This window comes from Urocitellus parryii, chromosome 8 (genome assembly GCF_045843805.1).
Source record: "Urocitellus parryii isolate mUroPar1 chromosome 8, mUroPar1.hap1, whole genome shotgun sequence".
NCBI lineage: Eukaryota > Metazoa > Chordata > Mammalia > Rodentia > Sciuridae > Urocitellus > Urocitellus parryii.
In genome coordinates, this window is record NC_135538.1 from 78,149,107 (window position 1) to 78,172,660 (window position 23,554).

General features: G+C 37.9%; 1 protein-coding gene across 1 annotated transcript; it reads right to left on the reverse strand.

Moving 5' to 3' along the window:
- Positions 1–3,477: 3,477 nt before the first annotated feature.
- On the reverse strand, positions 3,478–4,295 carry LOC144256597 (mitochondrial import inner membrane translocase subunit Tim8 A). The gene has a single exon (XM_077801893.1). It carries the CDS (start codon positions 4,234–4,236, stop codon positions 3,943–3,945), a length of 294 nt encoding a protein of 97 aa, XP_077658019.1. The 5' UTR covers positions 4,237–4,295; the 3' UTR covers positions 3,478–3,942.
- Between the last annotated feature and the right edge of the window lie 19,259 nt (positions 4,296–23,554).

The window sequence follows — 23,554 nt, forward strand, 5'->3', positions numbered from 1 at the left end:
TAAAAATATTTGCTAGGAAATTCTTTTAAGGATATAGCCTAAGTCATTTGTTTACAGAATTTAGAAAAGAGTACTGAACATTAATTAACTAATTAATTAATTAATCAACTAATCAGGTGAATAGTTGATTTAACAAGGTACGGTTGGAATATGACTTCAACTTGAGGGTGGGAACACAGCCCTAGAAGTGTTTTGGACTTCTCATAACCCATGGGACTCAAACTTGTGTACAGTGATCCTTTTCATAGTGGTAACTAATGTAATTTTTTAAAATTTTTGCTCACTGGTTTTAGCTTTCTCAGGTCTCTTTTTTTTCCACAAGATTTGAGGCAGTGTGATACACACTGAAGTGAACAAAGCCAAGAACTTCTTGTTCAAAGCTACAGGTATGGTCTGAAGCATTTAAAAATGCTTACTCAAAGAATGAATGAAGGATTTGAATGATCAAAGGGAAATCTAGCATAAACAACCATTATTACATTTTGGTTCCAAAGTCACCAGATTAACTGTTCCCTGGAAGGTCTTCAGGTTCTTAACCCACACAACTTTTTCATAATCTAATATCAAGTGGATTTACTGGATTTAAGGAGCTTATATCTCTATTGGGGCTGTTACAAGCTGCCAAATGCCAGTGAAATACCATAGAAAACACCAACTGAATTTTGATACATCATTATAAGAATATTCAGTTCATTTCCACTGAGTGCCTTAATTTTTCCTTTTCAAACATGACTGTTTAAAAGAGTAAAAATATTTGCTAGGAAATTCTTTTAAGAACACAGCCTAAGTCATTTATTTACAGAATTTAGAAGAGTACTGAACATTAATTAAATAACATCGAGTCTCTTGACTTGCTTGCTACAGATGCAGATTCCAGGGCTCCGCCCTAGAACTATGACCTCAGAATTCTTCGGGAGGCAAGGCCTGAAAATGAGTGTATTTTGAAAGCTTTGAGATTATGAAATCATGTGTCATGGAGCACACTCATCAGATTCAGTGGTATCAAAGCAAAGTAAAAACTTCAGAGACAGAACTCTGGTGAGAGGGGCCCCTATCACCAATGGCAGTACTCAGGGGTGATTGGGAGTAAAGATGGCTTTTAGTCTCCATCAGTCTCCTTCAAGAGCCCATAATTGAAGCAAAAGCAATTCCAAAGTCTTCCACTTTGCTATCTAAAGAAGCTTGGATCTATAAAGGATAAGCTGATGAAACCCTGGCCACAGAGCTCAGAGCTTGGGTGGGAGAAGGATAAAATTCGCCCACCCCTTGACTGATCCCTGCACTTTTCCCTTGGCGCTTTATTTGTAGCATACATTTCCTAATTATTTGATTCTGTCTTGAACTATATGAATGGCATCCTTAGGTGCTCAAGTACCAGCACTGAATATTGGAAAGAGACAATGAAGCAGATATAAATTTGCATCTTGGCTCTCTCTGTATGTCCTTAGCTAAATTACTTCACTTCTTTAACATGCCATTTCCACACCTGTAGACAGTAATGATAACCTCACAGGCTTACTGTGAAGATCACATGAGGCAGTAAGAGATAGTACCTGCTATATATTAGATGGTCAGTAATTATCATTTCCTTCCTTATGAGTTAATCTAAAAAGTGAGTATCTGATGTCTCAACTCCCTGTGCAAACACCTACCACCCTACTTTGTGTACACTTGGTATATCAGTGGGGCAAGGCTTAAAGATAGGTTGTCTGTTTAAAAGGGACAACTTCTAGTGGATTTATCTTGAAATGACAAAGCAAAATAATTGCTTTTGCTTAAATTATGTGCTGTTTTGCAGCTTGAAGGAGACTGATGGAGACTAAAAGCCGTCTTTTACTCCCAATCACCCCTGAGTACAGCCATTGGTAATAGGGGCCCCTCTCACCAGAGTTCTGTCTCTGAAGTTTTTGCTTTGCTTTGATACCACTGAACTTGATGAGTGTGCTTTGATACCACTGAACCCGATGAGTGTGCTCCATGACACATTATTCCTTTGGTGTGGAGATGGTTGTGATAGATACAATCCCATTGTTCATTCATTCATTAATTGACCAATCAATCACAAAACACCTACCTTGTGGAAATTGTCCTTCAAGGAACTCAGGTATGATCTGGGAGTCACTTCTGGATTCTAGAACCCATGTTCTGGTTCCACTTCATGAGTCTGGACAATACCCTGTGTCATTCAACACTTACAGTAGTGTAATGTAAAAAACAATCTCAGCGCTGGCCCTGCTGGCCAGGCTCCTGCCATCAGATTGCTAAGAGTGGAAGTACAATTCCAAGAACCAGTTCCCCCGCTGTAGGTGAGGGCCAGCACTGCCACCACCATCTCCTTTTCAGATGGTGTGGTCATTCTCTGCCAGTAGGAATAGGTTTCCTCTTTATCTTAAATTCCAAGCCACTGGTGTATTTCAGTGCCAATTCATTTCAACATTATCTGTTGGTTGTCAGGAACAATATAGGCTACAGACAAGTATCTCCACCCTTCTGAACCGCCTCCTTGTCTGAATGAATACTTCTTGACAAGCCATTTGAGGTCAGAGGGAAGAAGGGTTTTGATTTTTCTTCAGCAAGGGATGACAACATCTATTAGTTTTCCGTGATGATGAGGACACCCCAGGGTAGGACATTAACTGTCATCCTAAGCTGTTCTATGGAGAATTTATTTGTCCAGTATATTTTTAACTGAAACAAGGGACACTTCATTTCTGCTAGTAACAAGAGTGTTACTTTCTTCTTCTGGGGATAAAACTAGGTTTAGGCAGCGTTGAACTCAGCAGTCTCCATTCCTATCCCCTGGTCCAGGAAAAACAACAACAACAAAAAACCTGCAGATGTGGCCTAAGACTCATCCTCCAGGTCCAGAGCCGCCGCTTCCCCGCATGGCTTCTCGCTGGGTGGCGCAATGTCCCTGGCGGCCGCTAGAGGGAGACGGGTGCCTGAGACAGCATAGCTAGGGAGGCCACCTGTGTGCCCACGTCTCCCCACCCCAACCTGGCTGGGCCATCACTCGGATTTACAATGTGAAAACAGAGCTAAATCAAAGCATACGTTGCCAGATAAAATACGGGATATTTTTTTTTTTTCACAGAGTAGAAGCTTTTATTTCAATGATCAAAAGAATGCAGTCAATTGAACCTATAATGATTAACATCAGGCATGCACCTTTACCTGAAACTGCTGTTAGTTTTTGACTAGCCTAAATCTTTATAATTTTTTTAGGCAAAATTTTTTTACCCTGATATACAGGGTAACTTAACCTCTTTCTATGCTATCTAGTAATGAGAATTATGTTCACTGGTTAGATTCCTTTATAATTAAAGGTCTTTAGATCCTCAGATTGCCTGGTCTACCTTGAGACCATACTTTAGATATATTTAAATAATCATAGGGAAGGGAGACAACCTAGAAAGCTGAAGTGTAACTGAATAAACAGTCCATAGGGTTTTTTTTTCCAGCACTGATAGTCAAATATTAGATAAGAAGACCCAGAGTTAAGTGCCAAATTATTATTCTCCCACTACTGCCTTTATGAAATATCTCCCCCAAAATGTGAAATGAAGTCACACAAATAAGAGATTTTACCTGTGTGGTCCCACCATCAAATTATAGAAAGCAGTTCCACTATCAAAATCATAGGAAGCAGTTAAGGGGACCTTGAGAAAAGCACAGTCCCACATACAGTAATATGCATATAATAATTTTCCATCTGTCAATTATTTTCACAAGATTAGCATTAAAAAACACAACCAAGTACATATATGACCCTCAAACCCCACACCAGAAAATTGGTCTTTGTTCATTATCAGATGACAAGATGTCCAAGTGGGACAAAAGGTGGGAGCCAGTCAATTCCCCATAGCCATTTCTTCAACCATCCCTTCAACAGCTGTTCCTTTTCTTGAACTACCTTCTTTTTCCAAAAAGGTAATGCTGAGATCAGTCAGAAAGGCTTTCTGAGAAGACTGGCTTGGATTTCTGGGTCTGTTCCAGTCGATTCAAGATGAATTGGCTTGTATCAATGAATCGCTCAACGCAGTTCACAAAACAGGCCTCAGCCCGACTGTCCAACTTTGGCCCAGGCTTGTCCATGCACTTCTCCCAACACAGTTCAGTCATCTGGTGCACCAGCTGCTGAAAGCGCTGCTTCTGAGTTTCCACCTCGATGAAATGCTGCAACTGTGGGTCCACTGCGCCCAAACCCGCAGCGGAGGAGGACGAGGAAGAATCCATCCCAGCGCGACCACGCGTGCGGAGACCGACTCCACACCAACTCACCGACCTTCACGTGTCTCAGCCCGGGATATTAATTCAATATGAGCTTCAGATAAATAACAATTACTAATACCAAAAAAGCATTTTTTTTTTTTTTTTGGTTTGGAATTCTTATTCAAATGAAATTAGAAGTAGGAGTGCTGTGCATTCTTGACTATCACACTGTTGGTTGAACACAGATCAAAGTTTTGCATCCTGTAGACTGGAAGAAGCCTTTATCTTCACAGCTGGCTGAGAATCTATTAAGCAGTCTGTGGCTTTGTCTGAAAGCAGGAGGAATGGTCCTTCCTGCACCATAAAATACTCACTCCATTATCGTCCCCAAGACTAACTGCACAACTGAAGTCCTATTGGTGTTTAAGAATTTTTCCTGAAGATGTGAATATCAGGAGAAAAGGACACATGTTCTTGTTAGTTAACCTTTCCAGGAGCCTTAGTTACCTCTTGCTAGTAATGAAAAATAGACTGAGAGGCAAAAGACAAAGCAGAGAAGAGCACATCAAGATAAAAATGAGGGTCATAGAAGAAAGAGTCTGGGGAGCTTCGTGCTGTCTCCTAGTTAACAACATTGTGCAGGGCTGGAGCCCTTTCTAAGAGTGCATTTAGAATCTGAATAGATGGTCCACATCAAGTTAAAATGATTTCCAGCACTTGGAATGCCCAGCCACGATCACTCTTCATTGGCCATAATAGTTTTCTCAGAGTGAACAAACTCAGTCTCAAGAAACTTTTTTTTTTTATTTCTCTGGTAGTTGAAATGGAATTCTCATATACTTTGATCTTAGTACAGTTGAGAGTGATCATGAGGGACCTGTGCTTGCCAACAACTGGCTCATCTCTCAAGGCTTTTCTTATTTGCTCCGTTTCCCTATTCAGTGTCTCCAAAGGTACATGCAATATGGAGAAGGTTCTTAGAACAAATTATTTCCACAAATATCAAAATAGGAGGCATTCCTCCTTCCTCTTTTCTCCCAAGGTCAATATCATGCAAAAATTTCCAGTGGCAGCCTGAGAGCACATTTAAATTACTGACCTTGAGGATGCTGCACTCTCCTGTAGCACTAGAGGCTTTTTTTTTTTTTAACTGATGAAGTTAATATTAAATAAAATCAGCAGGGGGCACAATTTCTTCACAGTGTTAGGTTTTGCTTTTTGATTAGAAAAGAAAACACCTAAGCTGGTTCTTTGTGCTGTTTTGAATGGGTGTTATTTGATAATCCAAATATCAGAATGTCATGCACGGACTCATTTTCCCCTGAAAAAAGCTATCTGAAAGGGGCTGGCAAATTTACTGACAATGCCTTGCTGATTATATCATATCTGCATCATTGATTTTTTTTTAAAAAAATGAACAATCATTGAGTGGATGTATTTAGGACGATAAATTCAAGCACTACTGTAGAAGTCTACCCTTATTTATTTGGTTTCTCTACATAGTCGAATCCTGATGGTAACGCCTATCTTCTGGAGATCTAAAAGACAGGTAGAAGGATTTCATTTATTGATTTAGTCAGCGATTGTAGCAGATGCTTTCAGTGGCTGAGTGTTACAGCTGTCTTACACATCTTGGAAGAGTTTGTGCACTCAGAATACCTCGAAATCCAATTTATTATATACTCTTTCTGATCTGCTAAAAAAGGAATAGAAATCAATGACCTCATCTCACAGCATTGTCCTATGTGTAACATGAAATGATCTGCAATGTCCACAAGTCAGTTCTTACTTGGTCCTGGTCAGAGCTATTTTAGATTAATCACTTTATTCTCTTATCATTCATTGTATTATCTTCAAGAACAAAAATAGATTATGAATACCGAAATGGTTCAGGAAATTTTATCACTAAAGGGTCACCAAGAGCTCTTTTAAATTATTATTATTATCATTATTAAATGCAACATTAACAATAGCCCAGTATCATGCAGAATTTTTTTTGTTTAAGGCTTGACTTATTTGTACTTATTAACTCATTGCATTTCTTCAAGGCACAGTGAGATTCAGATATTAGCCTAAATTACTGATTTAAGTGAGGAAGAGATACGAAGGCACACAATCTAGCTCTGAAAACAATGTATAACATTTTACAAATTGGATTTAATCTTTTAAATAAGTAATGATTCAGAGACTTTTTATTTTTTTAAATAACTTTTTTAAAGCTTTTATTTTCAATTGACATAATAATACATATTTATAGGATGCACTGTGATGTTTCAATAGATGTATATATTGATCAGATAAAGGTAGTTGGTATATCTATCACTCAAACATTTATCATTTCTTTGTGATGGGTACATTCAAAATCTTTTATATTGGCTATTTTTGAAACATACATTTAATTTTTGACAACCACAGTTACCCCTTATAGAATATTAGAATATTAGAAGTTATTTCTCCTATCCAACTGTAGCCCTGTACCCATTACGACCCTTTCTCTAGTCCCTCCCCTCCCATACTCTTTCCAGAATTCTACTTTCTGCTTCTATGGGATCAACACTTTAACTTCCACATAAATAAAAACGTGGTATTTATCTATCTATGCCTGACATTTCTCTCAACACAGTGCTTTGCAGGCTCATCTCTGTTGTCACATGTTACAGGAATTCATTCTTTTTTTGTGGATGATTAATATTTCTTTGTGTATATATATTTTCTCTATCTTGTCATCTACCAGTGGACCCCTTGGTTGATTCTCTATCTTTTCTACCATGAATAAACATGAGAGTGCAGATCTGTCTTTGAAATACTGATTTCCTTTTCTTTGTATGTATACCTACATGTGGAATTGGTGGATCATGTGGTAATTCTTTGAGGAATCTCCTTACGGATCTCTAAAATGGCTGGACTAATTTATATCCACACTAACAGTGTTCGAGAATTCACCTTTCTCCACAATCTCTCTAGCACTTATTATTTTTTGTCTTTTGGATAATTATTCTAACTAGTGTGGGAAGATATATCATTGTGGTGTTGCCTAATTTTCTAATTAGTGATATTGAACCTTTTGGCATAGATTTGTTAGCCATTTGTGTATCTCCTTTTGAAAAATGTCAGAGTGTTTGCCTATTTTTAATCAAATTATTTGTTCATTTTTGCTGTTTAGTTTTTGAATTGCTGTGTATTCTGGATATTAATTCCTTGTTAGATGAATAGGTGGCAAACATTTTCTCCTGTTTTCTGGGTTGTCTCCTAATTCTGTTTTGTCCGTTGTTGTGCAGAATAAATAAATAAATATGTGGATTTATTTCTTGGTTCTCCATTCTCTTCCTTTGACCTATGTGTCTGTTTTTAAGCCAGTATCATACTATTTAGGTAACTATATTTTGTAGTGTCTTTTGAAGTCAGGTACTGCAATGCCTCCAGCTTTGTTCTTTTTTTCTCAAGATTGCTTTGGCTATTCAAGTTCTGTTTTGGCTCCACATAAGTTTTAGAGGTTTCTACTTCTGTAAAAAATACCATTGGTATTTTGATACGGATTTCACTGAATCTGTTGATTGCTTTGGTTAGTATGGGCGTTTTAACAATATTAATTTTTCCAATCTGGGAATATGGAATGACCTCTTCAATATCTTTGATCAGTGTCTTATAGTTTTAATTGAAGAGTTCTTATCTCCTTGTTTGAGTTATTCTCAGGTATTTTATTTTACTTTGTGTAGCTAAGTAAATGCAATTGATTTCTTTTTCAGATGGAAAATTTTATTTTTGGTATATAGAAATGTTACTGAATTTTATATGTTGATATTGCAATTTTTTCTGTTCTAATGCTTTTTAAATGAAGTCTGGGTTTTTCTATATATAAGATCATGTCATCTGCAAAAAGAAATAGTTTAAATTTCTCTTTGTCAATTTTTTTAATCTTACCTAATTGCTCTGGATAAAATTTGTAATTTACAGTTTTTAAATTAAAAGATATATGAAGAACTTTGCTTCTACTCTATTTTCCCTGTTCTCCCATCTCCCTTTCTTCTATTTGTAGTGCACCCTTCTAGTACTTTATGCAGTTGCACAAACAAATGCATATTCTTATCCCTGCCATTTTATCACGGTAGACTTCATATTGTGCTCACTATTCTGAACTTTGCTTTTTTTTATAGAACTATCTATCCTAGATACCTTCTCAGAGTAAAACAGACAGATATCTTCATTCTCTTTTCAGCTACCTCATATTCCATTGTGAGGACGTGCCACAGTTTATTTAATCAGTCCTCTATTTACTGAAATGAGTAGCCTCTCATGTTAGGATGTTATGAACAATATGCTAATACATCACTTGTGCATGTCATTTTTAGCTGTGTGGACATTTCTGTAGGATTAATTCCCAGTCACAGATAATTGGGTCGAAGGTTGAAAGCATTTGTAACATTGCATAAATACTGCCACATGGTCCCTTCTATGAACTACCATTTGTAGTCCCCCAGAGGTGCACTAGAGTGCCTCTTTTCCCAATCTTGCTAATGGAGTATATTATTAAATTTTTTTTAACTGATAAGTTAAAATGACATCTCAGCATAGTTTTAACTGGCATTTTAAAAGTCATGGTCAGGGTTGTGTATATTTTCATTAGCTTAAGGGCCATTTAAACATTTTTTTAGAAATATGAATTGTCTGTTCATGTCCTTGCTTGTTTATCTTTTCATTTGTTGGTCTTTTTCATCTCAATTTCTAGGAGTTTTATATTAAGACAATAATATAATGGGGATATTTATATGATAGGGAAGTCAAATATTTTTCTTGGTTTGTATTTGCTTCTTACCTTGCTTATTTTTTTGTTGGACTGTGAATACATCTTGCATTGTAAAGTGCTTGAATTAAAATATAAAACTCAATATTATATTATTAATTATTCATAGTTTAAATCTTATTCAACCAAAAAATGTGTTGAATACTTACTACTGTGCATTCCTCCTTAAGTTCTGGCTATGAAACTCCCCTGGAAAATGTCTTAATGTAGTGGGTGAGACAATTGTATGAATGAATAATTTCAGTGTGCCATTGGTAAGGGTTATAACAGACATTAGAAAGAGATTAAGATTAATTAAGATTACAAATGGCTTGACTTCTTTCAGAAATTTTCAGAAGATTTCATAAAAGAAAGTTATTTTTCAGCAGGGTTTTGAGGAGAGTTTGACAGGTGGAAGAGAAGGAATGTGGGTTAAGTCCTCACGGTCCAATTCCTGAGGGATTAGTTCAGTCTTAGTATTCAAATAGCTCTCTCCTCTCTACATCAGATAGAACAACTGTTCCTCATATCAATTTACCAAAATACAGGTAGTAATGTCAACTATTTCTTACTTAATAATATTCCTACCTGGGAGGAGTTACTGTAGCTAAATTCTGCAAAGGTGAGTAAGCTTGAGGTGGCTTCAGAAGACAGTGCCAATCTTGTGCTGTTCTCTGATAACCACTTGATGGTAGGTCTGTTATTCCACCTCAAAATGAATTTAAAAAAATTTCAGGGGCTGACACATTGAAAGCTCTTGACTGTCACAACTCTTTTTTTTTTTAAATTTTTTTAACATGCTGATGGACCTTTAAAAATAAATTTTGTTCATTTATTTATATGCAGTGCTGAGAATTGAACCCAATGCTTCACACATGCTAGGCAAATGCTCTACCACTGAGCCATAACCCCAGCCCCAGATTGTGACAACTCTAATAGTTTTTTTCTTGTGTAGTCTTGCAGTTTCTACAGAATTGGAGATTTTCTTTACAACACCCCATCATTTATTGGTCAGTTCAAGTATGAGATGCAATCACTGCGGGAGCAAGGAGAGGTATTGAAGTCAGCTATTGACTGGTCTTCCCTACTGAGCTGGCAAAGCTGGGACCAGCAACATTGGTTCAAGTGGCAGACACACTTTGTTGTCTGCCCAACTTACCTTGCTTTTCTGTTCCATCAGTGAAACAAACTACTGTTTGGTTTCAAGTGACAAGGAGGCCAGCCCTGAGATATAGCATGGTTAGTCTGGTCTAGTTTAGCCAATCATACCAATCTAGTTCCTCTCTTACAGAAATTGGCTGTCTGGCTTCCTTTGAAGCTCAGGGTTCAATGATGTGCAAGGGGAAGTCTATTGCAGAAATTTTACTTTCCTAATAAAACAGGTAGACTATGCCCTGCCTTCATTTTTTATACTGCCTGAATCTAAACGTGATACCTAGAACTGCACAGCCATCTTGTGACCAAGAAAACTAAAGAATTTTTGCAGGTTTGGGGATGTAGCTCCATGGTAGAGTGCTTCCCTAACAAGCAGAAGGCCTTGGGCGATTCCATCCCCAACACTTCAGCAAAAAAATATTTTGTAGTTGTATCAGCCTGACATCAGATTGTTACTTAACAGAACCCATGTCCAGATTTCTCCTTATGTGAAGTGGAGAAAAAAATCCCTATTTTCTTAGGCTATTGTTGGTTAGAATTTTCTCTGAAGCAGTTAGGCAGTCACTAAGCAGTAGCATGGCAGTCACTGCTGGTTTGTCTTACTACATTTCTGGAAATTCGCCTGTTAACGAGATCACAAGCTCAAGTGGATGTATTAATATAACAATAATAAACATTAGTATTATTATATTGTCATTTGTGGTACTGAAGACTGAGTCTAGAGGAGCTCTACCACTAAAGCTATATCCCCAGCACTTTTAAAATTCTTACTTTTTTTTTTTTAGATACACATGACAAGAGAGTGTATTTTTTAAAAATTTTTTTGTTAGTTGCTCAAAACATTACAATGATCTTGACATATCATACAGGAGAGTGTATTTTGACATATTATACATACATGGAGTATAACTTAGTCTAATTAGGATCCCATTCTTATGGTTGTACATGATGTGGAATTTCACTGGTGGCATATTGAGATATACCATAGGAAAGTCATGTCAGATTCATTCTACAGTTTTTCTATCCGATTCCCCTTCCTTTCCTTTCCCTTCATTCCCCTTTGTATAATCCACTTATCTTCTATCCCCCCCCTCCCTAAAATTCTTCTTTTTGAGACATGGTCTTGCCAAGTTGCCCAGGCTGTCCTTGAACTTCTGATCCTCCCACCTCAGGTTCCCCAGTCACTGGGATTACAGGTGTGAGCCTTTGTGCCCAGTGGATTTAGACCATCTATAACTTGTACAGACAGCTTAAGTAAGATCAGCACTGTGTTGGTTACCTGCATCCTTGACCCACAGGATGACACCAAACCCAAAGGGTCATTTGCTGGGCTCCATGAGCAGTGGTGCACTCTTCTGAGGAGCCGACTCAAAGCCCTAGCTAAGCAGGTTTTTAGTCTACAACTATTCTTGAAGGATCGGGGCAGGTGGAAAGTCCCTGCCTCACTGGAACATGGGAAACAGATGTAAAACTGCCCATGGCAACCTCCCAGGATGTAGGGAGGTGCCAGGGGAGCAGTCTTATGACAGCACCTCACAGAACTGCCACTTTTGCTAAGTTCCTGAGAGGATGACAGAGCGTTCACCAAGACAAGTCAGACTGTGGTCAAGCCTCAGCTTCGTGCCCTGTGTGGAGACCTGCTAGGGTGTCAGGAACTGTGGCAGAGCCGCTCCCCTACAAGCCACAGGTAAAAGCACTTCTAGTGAAGGGTTTTCTATTTCAGGGTAGCATGGGGGAAGGGACTTAAGCTTGTTGAAGGACAAAAGTTTGTCAAAGGAATAATATATCCTATTTATTTTCTCATCTTTTGCTGAAATGTTTCCCAGTATCCCATGAGACTGATTACTGTGATCATTTCCTGCATACAAAGGCAGCACTGAGGTGTGTGTCTAGACACCTGCAAGGACAGGCACCAAGGTCTTGCATGCACGCACGTGTGCAGGAATGTGTGTGTGTGTGCACTTAGCATCAGCAATAAGCCTCACAGACCCTAGCACACTGCATCAACATGCTTTCTGCAGCTGCCCTTTGGAAGTGGTGTGTATAATTACACATTCAAATTAATTCCAGCCCATACAAACTGGCTCATCTCACTTTCTTAAATATATAAGGCAGATTTTGAAATATGAAATTCCAATTCTAAACCTTAAAAGAAACCATTTCAAAGCCTTTGTTTATCTTTTCCAGGTCTGAAAGGAAAGCTCAAATACCTGCAAGAGCAAAGCTCAGGTAACAACACTGTTTATTTGTTTGTCATTCCAAACTATACCAGCTAGGAGATGTTATTGTTATATGTGATTTATAGTCTTCATGTCATATCACCTTAGTACCCTGAAGCAGAATTTATGACTTCTGTATGTGACTCATCCTAGCTTTCGACGGAGATAAGATTGAGATGGCTTTATTATAGTGGAATGAAATAGATGTCTTTGAGTGGAGCTTAATTTTAATAGTGCAAGTAACATACCCAAGTCACCAGTCCCGTGGGCCCAGGACGAGAGCACACATGGAGGTCCCAGGACTCCCCTTTACACCCACTGTCTTAGTCTCTCACCATAAAGTGCCTTGTGAACATGCCAACCTGTATGACCTCACTTTTCTATAACCAAGCTCTTTATAATGCTTTGGCCCCTTTTAATCATTTCCCCCAAAAAAAGGTTGTATGAAAAATTTTCTTGAAGTCTGATGTGTAATCTTTTAAAAATTATCCCACTAAGTAAGTTATTCCTTATGAACTTTAGAATCTGTTGGAGAAACTGAATTAATTTTCTAAAGTTTCTAAAGAAAGGACAGATTAAGATCACTAGGTGGGAGAGGTGGGGAAGGTGAGCATGAGGCCAGAAGCAGGGGGATTCGGTGCCACAGTCCCCACACCTGGTAGTGAACCCCCTGTTGAGCCCCATCTTCAACTCCCTCCCAACACCACTGGAAACAGCTTTCTGCAGTCCAGGTAGGAGAGTGGAGGACTGCCCTCAGGATGAGCAGAATGGGCAGGAGAACAGAGCTACAGACACCAATATTTGAAGATTACTCCAAAAAATGGCCATCTCTGGCTGTTAACTCCTCAGTGAGGTTAACCAGAGGTTAACTAGGAAACAAAGGCCAGCCTGTGCACAAAACTTCACTCATCTCTCAAGGACCTCAGTTTATGAATAAGAAAAGCCCAGGAGGGATAGACAGGAGGAAAGCCTCTAAAAGGAAAGGCAGAGACACAGAAGTCAAAACCAGAAGGACCTCAGGGATTCAGAAACTATACAGAGCTCATACTCCTTTGCACTGAGGAGTCTGATCATTAAACTCCCCAGAGCATGAGAAAGAGACAGGAGAATACACTATACCCGTGAAACCAGAGCTGGGGACTCTTGGAAGTTAATATTTGAATGCTGAAATGGAAACGGCCAGCAGAAGTGCTCAGAGATGAATTTAAAGAAATAGACCAGGAAGTAAAACCAGCAAACAAAACCCTCTTTAAAGGTTTCTAATAGAAAAACAGAAAATCAGAGGCTCAGATTAGGAGGTGGACTTAAATAGTAAGGATTTCTGAAAAGGAAGGGAGAAAATGAAAAAGAGGAAATTTCTGAAGAAATAATCAAGGACATTTTGAAGAACTGAAATCCTTGGTTTTCAGAGACACAGGAGAGAACAGCCCAAGAAATGAGAACATACTAAAACCAAGGGCTCACAGAGGCTGCAGGAGGATGGGCTTTGTGCCCCCAGGAGCTGTGCTGGTCCCTGGTTAGGTCTCCAGCTTCCTGCTGGGACTGGACTCTGCTCTAAAGCCTAGGACACAAATTTGGGTCTGGGCAACATGTGAATTCCTGGCTGGGCCCTTCTTTTGCAGAGTTGGACCCTGACTCTGTGGCACAATTGCCAAGGACCTGGTTCAATTCAAATGCGTTCTCCTGCCCCTCCATTTCTCTGGAACAAGACTCCCCTTCTGACCTCACTGATTTCCCTTATCTGCAGAGTCCTGCGTGGCTTCTGTTCAACAGAGAATCCCTGGGATAGAGTCCCACGGCTGGACTCCTCTCATTCTGGGATTTGGAATGTGGGCTCTGCTTGCCACAACATGCCTGAGGGTGAGTGGTTCCTGATCCCAGCTCTGCTCCTTCCAAACTTACTCCTTACCCCTGCTTCCCTCTGGCCTGCATTCCCCAGGGCTGAGCCTAGTGCACTTTTTTAAAAACAGCATCTCATTCTCTTAGAATTCAAATATGTGCTGAGTATTGTTTCTGGGCCATATATTTGGGTCAGGAGGATCTATAGACCTTAATTGCAAGATCTCAATTTTAAAAAGTGCCTATCTCAACAAGATAATATTCCTAAAGGATTTGTCAACTTAAAATATTTCAGTGAGTTGTTAAAATGAGCCATATCATCCAAGAAATTCTCCCTTCTTTGAATAAGGAAGAGAGAGAAACAAGACAGAGAGATGAGGTAAAGTGGCATAGAGGAAGTTCTTGGTTCCACCATCCATACCTTCTGCAAATATTTATCAAGTCCTACTGTGTATTCGGCATTGCACTCAGCACTGAGGATGTACCAGAGAGTAGAACAAGCCCCTTCCTCATGGAACTTACTGTTGAGAGCTGTGTATAAATTATAGGTTTGTTTGAGCCATTAAGGCAGGGAATCTGCTTTTCTGGGAACTCCTGAGTGAAATTCCCTTGTTCAAGAAAGCCTAGATCATACTGGTGCCCTGCCTTAGCTCACAGCCTTAGGATCAAACACAGCCTCCTGGAGATGGTCATAACCTATCCAGCACCAAACAACCTGTTTACTTCAAGATCCATCCCACACTTTGATGTACTTCCCCTCAAATAAAGGATTGGGGCCTTTTTCATTTTTTCAGTTCCAGTTCCTATCAGGGCTGGAAGACCCATCAGGCACTCCGCTTTGAAATCTAATTTCTGGCTTTGTCTTTTATTCTTTACTGATTATTTCAGATTTTTTATTTTCCCAGGTGGCTCACACCTCTGAGCAGGAATCTGCTGGTAACCCCGGCAGTCCAATAGTGGAGACAATAAACAAGCAAACACATTTTACTTGTCTATTTTATTTCTCAAATACTTGGAATGGCTATTTGTCAGAATTTGCTCCAGAGCCGTTAAGAAGTAACTCATTTAATCCTTACCTCAACACTGTTAACATTCCTATTTTTCAGAAAAGGAAACTGAGGCATAGAAAAATCAAGTACCTTGCTTAAAATCACATGCTGGCAAGTTACAGAGGCAGGCTGCATGTAAGGGCAGTTGTGTGCTTTCCTAGAGGCTTGGGCAGGAGTGAGCTCTGTGGGACAGCAGAGTGAGGGACTGGGGGCTCATGCAAGTCCAGGTCGCTTTAGATCAGAAAGTTGTGGAGGACCTTTCTGAGGAGGTGCCATGCCTACGTGGTACTCCGTGGAGTTGGGAGCTCAAAAAAACTCTGCAAAATAGATAAGGGGATTGGAAAAGCCTTTTCTCCTTCCCACCCTCATGATTAGCTTCAAAAGAAGTTTCTTGTTTGGCAAATGATGTCAAACTCCTTAAATTATGGCAAGGTCACAGTTGCCAGGAGCTGTGTCTACAGTCTCCCCGCTGGGAACAGTTGTCATGGCTTCTCAGCAGTTTTTATTTCCTCTCATGACTGTAAATTAAATTCTGTAGGTGACACAATTTTCACCCATTTCAGCTATGTGATACACTTCTCTGCATTTTAAAAAGGTGTTAATCGTTTATCACTCTGTGACTAATTCTATGCTCATATTTATCCTCACTATTTGGATTTTTTTGTTGTTGTTGCTATTCAACATCACATCGACAAGACACCAGGAAATTATGATAGGTGAAATTTACCCAACTAGATCAAGTAAAGGTTTTATTTTTTTCCTTTACTTTGGTCTCTACGTTTAAACTCTGCGGTTCTCATGATGCTTACCAGGGTCTCAGTTTATTTTTATCAGTTGGTAATGAAATGACAGGACTACATGCCCAACCTGTCTTCAGTCCTAGAGTGCTTTCTGCAATTAAGAGTCTCAAAATGAGAATGTTATAAAGAAAGGGTTTCCTGGAAATGGCATGATGCCGAGGTGGAAGCTGGCATCTCTACGTAAACTCATCTCTTCTCTATTAAAGGCCATAAATTTTCATTAGATGATCAATAGAAATGGCATGATTGCTCAGGAGCTCAGCCCTGATATTTAAATTCTTCTCCTCAACCTTAATGAGGGCGTATACGAGAGCAGTGGAGTGGGGTGACATTTAAGACTTGGATACTCTGAGATTAGACACAGATCATTCAGACGTTAGGCGGCAGGCGAACGGAGATCCTAACAGGCTCTAAATAGCAGTCATGGTACAGTAGTTATAATAGTCCCCCCTTGTCTGTGGTTCCTAGACCTAATCTTGGAGTCTTGGAAAGTATTTCCCACAAATAATGAAGGACTAATGTAATTACAAAAACTGCAATAAGATTAGCAAACAATGTCTTGTGTTTTGAACATGCTTTGAGATTCTCAGCTAGCATCAGCATTGTGTAACAGGCAGTGTGAAAGGAGCTTCTAGCTTACATCAGGCCATGCACACAGGGGTGGAGAGAAGATGAGGGGCTTCTGGAAAGGTGAGGGAGTCAAGAGGAAAATTAGGTGAAAGGCAGCCGGAAATAGGATCTAAAGGCAGTTACCCCTAGGTGTTCATAGGGGATTGATTCCAGAACTCCCTGCCAACACCAAAACCTGTGGATGCTCAAGTCTCTCATGTAAACTGGCATAACATTCACATATAACTTACATCTTCCCATATTCTGTAAATCATCTCTAGATTCCTTGTCATATGTAGTAAAACGTAAATGCTATATAAACAGTTGTTATACTGTACTGTTTAGGGAATAATGACAAGAAAAAAGTCTGTACTGTTCAGTGATTTTTGGTTTTGTGTTTGTTTGTTTTTGTTTCTGAGAAATATTTTCAATGTAAAACTGAGGAGTTCACATGATTATGGGGCTTTCCATTTGGTTGGATGTAGTAGGGCTTCTTAACCTTGGGGACAAAGTCATAGTATTTCTGCAGCAAAATGTAAAATTGCTCAAATTGTGTGCAACGAATGAAGCCTATAATAAGTTTCATGTCAATTCAGGTCACATATTACTACTAAAAAAAGAAAATAGCTCTTATATGAAGTTTACAGCTTTTTAGACTTCAGAATTGGAAGAAAGAATTGTGAAACTGTAATCCTTTTTGCAAACAGGTTTTCTGTTAATATGTCTGCTTTAAAAACTGTCCTAAAGCTGAATAATAACTCGGTATTAAAGTTTAAGAATTTTAGTAAAAAAAAAATTTATACCCTTGCATGTAGGTAAAATTCAATTGAGTTGAAGAGACAGTAGGAGAAATTTCTCAAATTATTCTTATTCAAAAGGATGGTGTTGGACTGATTTTTGTTATGTTTGTAGAAAAACCTTGTAAATCAATGATAGAATTAAAAAAATGTGAATGTTTAATGAATCGCTTTATAAGGCAACAAACTCAATTGTATCCCAGGTACCGTACCTGGCTTATGAGTGTCCAATAATAATAATAATAATAATTATTATTATTATTATTTTTTTATTGGTTGTTCAAAACATTACAAAGCTCATCTTTCATACATTTGACTGAATTGGGTTATGAACTCCCATTTTTACCCCAAATACAAATTGCAGTATCACATCGGTTACACACTCATAATGGCATATTAGTGACTGTTGTATTCTGCTACCTTCAATGAAGTCATCAGGGTAGAGTCCATGATGGGGTCACTGCCCTTATAAAAAGAGATACCTGAAAGCTTTCTTTCTCCTTCTCCTTTTCCTCTTCCTCTTGTTCTTCTTCCTCTTTCTATTCCTCCTCCTTCTCTTTCCTTCCCCTCCCTGCCAGGAAAGGATATAGTGAGAAGGCAGCCATCTGCAAGCCAGGAAGAGAACTCTCAGTGGCAACTGAATCTCCTGGCACCTTGATCTTGGACTTCCAGCCTCTAGAATGGTGGAAAATACATGTCTATTGTTTAAGCCACTTAGTCTCTAGTTTTTTGTCATGCAGCCCGAGCTGATTAAGACAAGGGCTTACATGTGATCATATTGCTCTAAATGCCATCATGAACTTACAAGAAGAAATAAGAGAGTTAAAAATTATACTGCAGAGGGGTTAATATATAGTCCCTATCTCAATCGTACTTTAGCTCCCAGTATAAGAGTCCAGTAGCCTACTCTATTTTTAATTTGTGTATTGAGATCTTCAATTAGAAATATTTCATAGTCAGATATCAGTGAGAAGAATGCACATTCATTCAATGTACTTATCGTAAGTTAAGAAATCTTGGAAACAGACTTGGCTGAGCAACTGAGTCATAGCTAATGACTTGTTTTTGGTTTTTCATTATTCCTTTAGAATTAAAGATTAGGAGTAGGTACAATATACATACAGGTTGATATTTTGATGCATTCAAGATCCCTTTGCTTGGTTTTGTAAGTTTCAGAGACTAATATTTTTAGTATTTACAACACAGGATTTTCAACAGAAGGAATTATAGAACAATGAAAAACCAGAAGTAAGATGGCTTAGAGATCCTGTGACCTCTAAATATACACCTATTTATAGTCTATATTTATTTTATAAAGAAATAACTTTGCCACTGGCCTGCAGGACCCAGCACCCCGCCTTGACTCTCCTGGTGTAGACTAGCTGGGCACCCCTGAACATGGCTGCCTGCAATGCAGCTTCCCCAGAACACCACTTTGCCTCCAGGTCTGCAGCCCGGCCCACCCCCACACACTAACCTTCCAAGAAAGGAAATTTGGAAGTCTTACGCCAAAGCCTTCAAACCAGTGGGAAAAACAATAAAAAGGAAAGTTGTGACAACCCACAGCCCATACTCCCATGCTTGGTTCATACTTCAAAAAGAAATGAAAAGAAAACCAGGTGGGTCCAGTCAGTGAACACATACACTCACTGACTATTTTGTCCACCATAGTGGATACAAATCCTTAATTTCTTAACATTTCACCAAAATTTACCAGGATAGATGAAGGCTCAGAGATACAAACCAAAGGAATGTACAGTCTTTTCAATTAAATAATATCAAAAAATTTCCCAAAACTTAAAAATGAAAAAGAACAAATATACAAGGCTTATAGGACCCAAATATACAAAATTACAACAGACCACACCCAAGCACATTATTATGAAAATTACTAACATGCATAATAAGGATAGAATTTTAAAGGCTCCCAGAGAAAGCAACAGATAACATGTAGAGGAAAATCAATTCAGATCTCAGCTGATTTCTCAACCCAGACCCTCAAAGTTAGGAGGTCTTGGAATAATATATACTCTGAAAGAAAATGATGCCAACCAAGAATACTATACCCAGAAAAATTAAGCTTCAGATTCAATGATGAAATAAAAACCTTCCATGATAAACAATAGTTAAAAAAAATTCACAACTAGAAAACCTGTACTGCAAATCATACTTAATAAAATACTTCATGAAGAAGAAATGAAAAATAAAAGTGAAAACCAGCAAAGGGAGGAACTACCTAGAAGAATAGTCAGTCAAAGGATAAACTAATTCAAATTAAAAGACATAAATAGGGCTGGAGATGTGGCTCAGCGGTAGCGCGCTCGCCTGGCATGCGTGCGGCCCGGGTTCGATCCTCAGCACCACATACCAACAAAGATGTTGTGTCCGCCGAGAACTAAAAAATAAATATTAAAAAAAAAATTCTCTCTCTCTCTCTCTCTCTCCTCTCTCACTCTCTCTTTAAAAAAATAATAAAAAATAAAAGACATAAATAAGCCAAAATAACAGGGAATAAAAATCACAATCTCAATCATAACATTGAGTGCAAATGGCCAAAATACATCAATCAAAAGACACAGAGTGGCAAATTGAATTAAAAAGCAAGACCCAACTATATGCTGTCTCCAAGAGATTCACCTCATCAGCAAAGACATCCACAGACTGAAGGTAAAAGGATGAGAAAAAACATATCATTTACATGTATCTCATAAACAAGAAGGGGTTTCTATCCTCATATCAGATAAAGTGGACTTCAAGCCAACATTAATCAGAAGGGACCAAGAAATCCATTTCATACTTCTCAAGGGAATTATACCTCAACAAAACATTACAATTGTATATTTATGACTCAAATAATGGAGTACCTACATACATGAAACAAACCCTCCACAATTTCAAGTATCAAATAGACCACAACACAATAATACTGGGTGACTTTAACACACTTCTCTCATCATGAGATAGATCCTCCAGACAAAAATTAAATAAAGAAGTTATAGAACTAATAAATACAATTAATAATCAAGACTTAACTGGCATATATAGAATATTTTATCTACTAAAGACTGTATGAACTTTTTTCTCAGCAACACATGGATCTTTCTCTAAAATAGGCTATAGCCTATACATAAAACAATGCTTAGAAAATACCAAAAATAGAAATAATACCTTGCATTCTATCAGATCATAATGAAATGAAATTAGAAATCAATGATAAAACAAAAAAGAAAGAATAGCATATTACTTAGTCTCTAGGTGTTAGCTACTCTAACACCTAGAGACTAAGTAATATGCTATTGAATAACCAATGGATAGTACAAGAAATCAGGGAAGAAATTTAAAAAATACTTAGATGCAAATGAGAATCTTGATACAACTTATCAAAATCTCTGGACACTATGAAAACAGCTCTAACAGGAAATTTCATTGCACTGAGCACATTCTTTTTTTCTTTATTAAATTATTTATTTATTCTAATTTGTTATACATGATGGCAGAATGCAATTCATTTCATATTACACATATAGAGCACAATTTTTCAAGTCACTGGTTGTACACAAAGTATTTTCACACCATTTGTGTCTTCATACATGTACTTAGGGTAATGATGTCTAACTTATTCCACCTTCATTCCTACCCACTTGTGCCCTCCCTTCTCCTCCCTCCCCTTTGCCCTATCTAAAGTTCTCCATTCCTCCCATGCTCCCACCCTCCCACCCCAATTGCCATTATGAATCAGCATCCTTATATCAGAGAAAACATTCGGCCTTTGGTTTTTTGGGGATTGGCTTACTTCACTTAGCATTATATTCTTCAACTTCATCCATTTACCTGCAAATACCATGATTTTATTCTCTTTTAATGCTGAATATTATTCCATTGTGTATATATACCAAAGTTTCCTTCTCCACTCATCTACTGATGGACATCTGGGTTGGTTCCACAATTTAGCAATTGTGATTGTGCTGCTTTAAACATTAATATGGCTTTGTCCCTGTAGTATGCTATTTTTAAGTCCTTTGGGTATAAACCGAGGAGAGGGATAGCTGGGTTAAATGGTGGTACCATTCCAAATTTTCCAAGGAATCTCCATACTGCTTTTCATATTAGCTGCACCAATTTGCAGTCCCACCAGCAATGTATGAGTGTGCCTTTCTCCCCACATCCTCGCCAATGCTTATTGTTTTTTGTATTCTTGATAGCTGCCATTCTGACTGGAAAGAGAGGAAATTTTAGAGTAGATTTGATTTGCATTTCTTTAATTGCTAGAGATATTGAACATTTTTTCATATGTTTGTTGATTGATTGTGTATCCTCTTCTGAGAAGTGTTCAGTTTCTTGACCCATTTATTTTACTTTTTAGTTGTAGATGGACATGATATCTTTATTTTATTTATTTATTTTTTTAATGTGGTGCTGTGAATTGAACCCAGTGCCTCATGCATGTGAGGCAAGCACTCAGCCACTGAGCTACAACCCAGCTCCTTGGCCTATTTATTGATAGGGTTATTTGGGTTTTTTGGTGTTAAGGTTTTTTTTTTAATTGTTTTTTAGTTATACATGGACTCAATATCTTTATTTTGTTTATTTATTTTTTGATGTGGTGCTGAGGATCGAACCCAGTGCCTCACATGTGCGAGGCAAGCACTCTGCCACTGAGCCACAACCCCAGCCCTGGTGTTAAGGTTTTTGAGTGCTTTATATATCCTAGAGATTAGTGCTCTATCTGATGTGCTTGTGGTAAAGATTTGCTCCCATTCTGTAGGCTCTGTAATCAACTCACTGATTGTTTCTTTTGCTAAGAAGAAGCTTTTTAGTTTGAATCCATCCCATTTATTGATTCTTGGTTTTAATTCTTATGCTATATAGAAATCTTATTAAGGAAGTTGGGGCCTAATCTGACATGATGGAGATTTGGATCTACTTTTTTTTCCATTAGATGCAAGGTCTCTGGTTTAATTCCTAGGTACTTAATCCACTTTAATTTGAGTTGTGTGTGTGGTGAGAGATAGGGGTTTAATTTCATTTTATTACATGTGGATTTCCAGTTTCCCAGCACCATTTGTTGAAGAGACTATCTTTTCTTTTGGCGCCTTTGTCTAATATAAAGTAACTGTAGTTATGTGGTTTAGTCTCTGTGTCCTCTATTCTGTACCATTGGTCTACAGGCCTATTTTGGTGCCAATACCATGCTGTTTTTGTTACTATTTGAGCACATTCTTTAGAAGAATTGAAAGTCACCAAATAAATAACTGACCATTACATCTCAAAGCCCCGGAAAAAGAGGAACAAATCAACACTAAAAGTAGAAGACAAGAAATAATTAAAATCAGAACCGAAATTAATAAAATTGAAACAAAAAGCAGTTAAATATATAGAAGAAACAAGAAGTTGTTCCTTTTTAAAAATAATTAAATAATTAAACCCTTAGCCAAGGGTTAAATAATTAAACCCTTAGCCAAGCTGATAAAGAAAAAAAACTCAAATTACTAAAATTTGTGATGAAAAAGTAAATATCACCATGAATACCATTGAAATACAAATAATAAAATAGAAAATCATGAAGACATCAACAAATTTGTACAGACTTATGACCTACCCAATTGCAATAGGAGGACATAGAAAATTTAAACAGATTAACTCCAAGCAAATAAAATTAAAGATACCATCAAAAGCCTATCAACAAAGAAAAGCCCAGGACCAGATTTTCAGCCAAGTTCTACCAGACCATCAAAGGAGAACCAACACCAATCCTCTCCAAATTATCCCACAAAATAAAAAAGGAGGGAACACTTCCAAACTAATTTTATAAAGCTAGTATTACCTTGATACCCAAACCAGACAAGGACACATCAAGTAAAGAAAACTTCAGACCAATATCAAATTTATGCAAAAATTAATAAAAATACTGGCAAATCACATACAAAACATATGTTTTGTTCATCTGAGGGATGCAAGGTTGGTTCAACATATGAAAATCAATAAACATAATTCATCACACCAATAGATTTGAAGACAAGAATCACATGATTGTCTCAATAGATGCAAAAAAAGCATTTGACAAAATACAGCATCTATTAATGCTCAAAACTCT